This window comes from Salvia miltiorrhiza, chromosome 5 (genome assembly GCF_028751815.1).
Source record: "Salvia miltiorrhiza cultivar Shanhuang (shh) chromosome 5, IMPLAD_Smil_shh, whole genome shotgun sequence".
NCBI classification, from domain to species: Eukaryota; Viridiplantae; Streptophyta; class Magnoliopsida; order Lamiales; family Lamiaceae; genus Salvia; species Salvia miltiorrhiza.
The window spans coordinates 22,070,855-22,075,665 of NC_080391.1; the positions used below are offsets into that span (position 1 = coordinate 22,070,855).

General features: G+C 39.1%; 1 protein-coding gene across 1 annotated transcript; it reads left to right on the forward strand.

The window, feature by feature from the left end:
• Positions 1-1,206, forward strand: LOC131025654 (uncharacterized). The gene is made up of 2 exons (XM_057955452.1): positions 1-501; positions 664-1,206. Exons 1-2 carry the CDS (start codon positions 1-3, stop codon positions 1,204-1,206), a joined length of 1,044 nt encoding a protein of 347 aa, XP_057811435.1.
• The last annotated feature ends 3,605 nt before the right edge of the window (positions 1,207-4,811 follow it).

The window sequence follows — 4,811 nt, forward strand, 5'->3', positions numbered from 1 at the left end:
ATGTACTCCCAATCGACGCCGGAACGTGTAGTTCATCACCGACAATACGTCCACTGTGATCGTGAGGCTGCCCATTTACGTCTTATGCAAGACTACTTCAACGACAATTCGACGTACGGGCCTACATTTTTCCGACGTCGTTTTCGGATGCAGAAGGAGTTGTTCTTGCGCATCGTCGAGGCTGTTCAAGGTGAAGATACTTATTTCCAGATGAGCCATGATGCACGAGGTCGGGACTCTCTCACGCCTTTGCAGAAATACACGACGGCTATCTGCCAATTAGCCATCGGCGTCAGTGCGGATACTTTCGACGAGTATCTCAAGGTCGCCAACACGACAGGTCGTCTATACCTTAAGAGATTCTGTAAGGCTGTCATCCGAGCTTACTCAGGCGAGTATCTTCGACGTCCGACGCAGGCGGACATCCAACGCCATCTTCAGATGCACGAGGCGCGACACATATTTCTCAGGATGCTCGGGAGTCTCGATTGTATGCATTGGGCATGGAAGAATTGCCCAAAGGCGTGGCACGATGCATATACACGCGGTGATCAAGGGGAGCCCACCTTCATCTTGGAGGCCGTTGCATCCTACGATCTGTGGATTTGGCATGCCTTCTTCGGTGTCGCCGGTTCGAACAATGACATCAATGTTCTGAACTAGTCGCCTCTGTTCTCCGACGTGTTGGATGGAATGGCGGCGCCGGTGATCTATGAGGCCAACCAGCACTACTACCAAATGGGCTACTACTTGTGCGACGACATATATTCGGAGTGGCGCTGCTTCGTTGAGAGTCCGCCGATGGCGACCAATCCAAAGGAGTCGAGGTTCAAGAAGATGCAAGAATCAGCACGAAAGGATGTCAAACGTGCCTTTGGAGTGCTTCAAGCTCAATGGAGAATCATTCGAAGTCCAGCGCGAGGTTGGTACGTCGACAATCTTAAGGAAATCATGATATGTTGCATCATTCTCCACAACATGATTGTTGAGAACGAAGGTGAAAGAGCTGCCCATTGGAGAGATGACGACGCAGGACACGGGACATCTAGCAGTGACTCGTCCGAGAGTGATCGAGCAACACCGATTTGCTTCGAGGAATACGTGCAAAGAGATGCAATTCTTCGAGATAGACAGATACATGCTCATCTCCAACGTGATTTGATCGAGCACATTTGGGCACGTTTCGGACTTCTAGAGCCGGATTAGTTATCTTAGGATGTCTTTAAATTTTTAAGATTTATGTAATTTTTAAGATTTTAAAATTAACGTAATTTAAATTTCAAGTAAATTGTGTTATTTAAATTTGTGCAATTAAAATTAAATGAAAAATTCAAAAATCAAAACTAAAAAGATCAGGTCAGCTATCATGTCATCCCACTGCAGCCTCCTTGACCCAATGTGGTCCCCCCCTCTATCAGATCAGCTATCAGGTCACCCCCACTGTAGATGTTCTTAGTAGATTTTCTTGAGACTTCACAGAGATAGAAAATTTATTAATCAATTATCATAAACTACTCTAGCGAGAGTGTATTATTATCTATGTGGTCTCTCATCAGGACTGGATTAAACTGGTACTTAAGATTAATAGGTTAATTGTGTAGATTTAATTAATGAAATTGCATTCCCTAGGACTAGTCTTTTATATCTTATATTTCTATCTGATTTTTTTTTTAGTCTAGTTTTTACCATCCATATTTTTCTGTTTGCCTGAATATTGCAGTAGCATTTATTAGAATTATTCATAGTATTTTTGTTTATTAGTCCATGTGGATACGATACTCGGTTGCTATTTATACTACGATTACACCATGTTAGTTGCGGTATTTTTGTTGCTATAAAATTAGTGACCAACAGCAGCTTATTCAACCTTATACATTGACTTATTTATATCAATTTTCTCATTCTCACGAGAGATAGCATTCTCTCTCTCTCTATACATACATACATATATATATATATATATATATATATATATTAGAGTACTGAACTGATTTAAGAATCCTGATTCTTGAGACGTGTCACACAAATTTTTTACTTTATGCTTTTACGAAGGCCATGTATTTGGTGAAATGGCAATAAATAAATTTAGTGATTCTATAAATGGTTATTGGCATTTAAATACATAAACTTTGGTCGATTTTTAATTTTGCACACACATTTTGAAATGTGCGAATATATACAGAAACTTAAGTATTATTGTAATTTTACCATGATTTAAATATTGGATAAAAAAAAATTGATGATGAATTCTATCATTAGATCTCATTCAGTACTGACTCAACCCAAAACACCTATTGAATTGACTCGCAATTGTACGAGGTCATCCTAGTGTAGCAAGTTAACCTAAGTCGTATCTCACAAGGAATGCTAAGCAGGACGACTAATTATATCACACACAAAAAGCAGTAAATCCTAAACACTCTAAACAATAGTTGGGTTTGACAGTCTCACTCTTCCTAAACATATGTAAATAACAAGATAAAAATTAAATACCAAACGACCAACGGATGAAAACGTAGAACAGATCATAAAATAACTCAAGTTCTCTCAAGCAATTCAAATAAATAAATAAGCATTCAGCAACCCTAGACAACTAAGAAATCTAAAATAAAAGATAAATACCACAGAAAAACTTCAACAAGCATAAATAACTTCAAAATCAAGAACAACGATAATAGGGCAAAATAACAATAGCGCAAATGATAATTCAAGACAAAACATAGGAAATCAAAATACAAATTAAATAAAAGTGCATATGAAATCACGTCTTTAGAAATCAATGTTGAAATTCTCCTCAATCTTTACAATCTGAAAATGCTACGAGCTCCAAAGAAAAACTAAAAAAGAAAAGATACCGATGTGTTTCGTGGTGACAGATTGTGGGTAGCCAAGTGTACCCTAGAATATGAGAATTCAAGCTTTTAAATCTCAAAATACGCGGTAGCGGAAAGGTGAGCGGGGGCAGAATTAAGTCACGGCTTTTCCAATTACATTTGCACAAAATGAGCGACCGAGCACAAAGGCGCAGCCACTGAGACACGTGGCAACAAGCAGCATGGCGCGGGCGAGATGAGCGGCCGCTGGCTTAGCCAGAGGCCGCGAGGATGTGAGCGGCTGAGGGCGCAGCGGTTGAGAAGAAAGCGGTCGTTGGTTTCCAGCGGCTGCGGGGCACGTGGCGGCGAGAGCGACTGAGTGAGGAGAGGGGCACGACCGTTGGCCTGCCAGCGACCACGAGGTATTCTTGTGGCATTTTCCTACTCTTTGTTGTTTCTCTATTTCTTTGCACTTTTCACATTATCCTCAACCTCCTGCAAAACAAGTTCAACACATCAACAAATACTCACTATTCAAGTTAAAAGTGCATCAATTGCAAGTAATCGCCCAAATAAGAACAATTAAGCACAAAATAAGTACATCCACAATTGATGATGAATTTATTGGTTTCCCTACCGATGAAATTCATTGGTGGTAAATAGGTCTACAAGCGCAAGAAAAGATTCAATGGAGAGGTAAAAACCTTCTAGGCAAAGATAATGAAGAAAATAATCATCTATAGTTGCATCTGTTGGTCCCGAGCTAGTGTGTATTGGTGTATAAGGAAGAATACACCAATTACAACTTTTTTTGTTTCTTTTCACATATGCGTCTATAGAACAAGTCAAGCTGATTATGAGTCAGTTGATGTTGATTTTAATAAACTAGCTAATTAAGTAGACTGAATAGTTTCCAAATAAGCATGTTCACACTAAGTGTGCGGTTATCAATCCTACTAACTACTCGTAAGTTATTAGTTGGGCTAGTAACAGGTCTGTGCGGAATATGGTGGTAAATACTCACGTTATGAAAATATTTTTGATTATGAAATCAACTTTGTCAACATTCGATATGAACAAGAGTTGAAACACAATGTGCGTGTGTTGGCCAAGCTGTAAAGGGTTAATGCCTAAGGCCAAAGGTCTTGGGTTCGAGTCCCCTGTGGCGCGACCTTTAAGTTTTTTTATTAAATACTGTTAATTTATCAAAAAAAAAAGAGTTGAAACACAAATTGACTTAGTTTGATAATATGAATGCAGAATGATTGTATGCTTGATGATGACAAATATATTTTACGAGAAATAAAGCATAAAGTAAAGCACACAAAGATTTAACGTAGTTCAGAGCCAATAATTTATATTTTGACGATGAAGCGCAGTCTGTTGGTAAGACGCTTCCCCTCCAACCAATAGGTCGGGGGTTCGAGTCACCCTAGGAGCTAGAGTGTGAGTGGGTTTTTTCCTTTCTTTGGTTGTAACAAATTAAAAAAAAAAAAAACGTAGTTCAGAGCCACCCGCTCCTACATCCACGGCCTGTTGGATAGGGTAATCCACTTCACTTTTAGTATTCCTTGTTTTTAGGCTGCAAGTGAACCGACTATCTAGTTCCATTAAATTGATCCATGAGTTACGCGGTTGTGACCATTTCAAGTAATTTACACAGTTTATGTTTGTTGCATCAATAAGCAAACGTAGCTCACTTGTCGAACTTTGACGAAGCTGAACTTCGGTGTTAATCGAAATTGTCGTTCCAATTTACATACAAATAAATTTATATTCTACTTGCCCAAGACAGGAATAGTGCCAGTGATAAGTTGGGGTCGATCCCATATGGAGTTGGTGTAGTTGCGTCTCATGTCATGAAAAAAAAAATGGGGTGGACTATTGTCCTGGTCACAACACAACTTTACTTGAATAATACTAAATGAAAACACTTAAACAAAGATATCAATAATAAAAGAAAATTTGGTTACGACGTCGATTCTATTGATAATCACT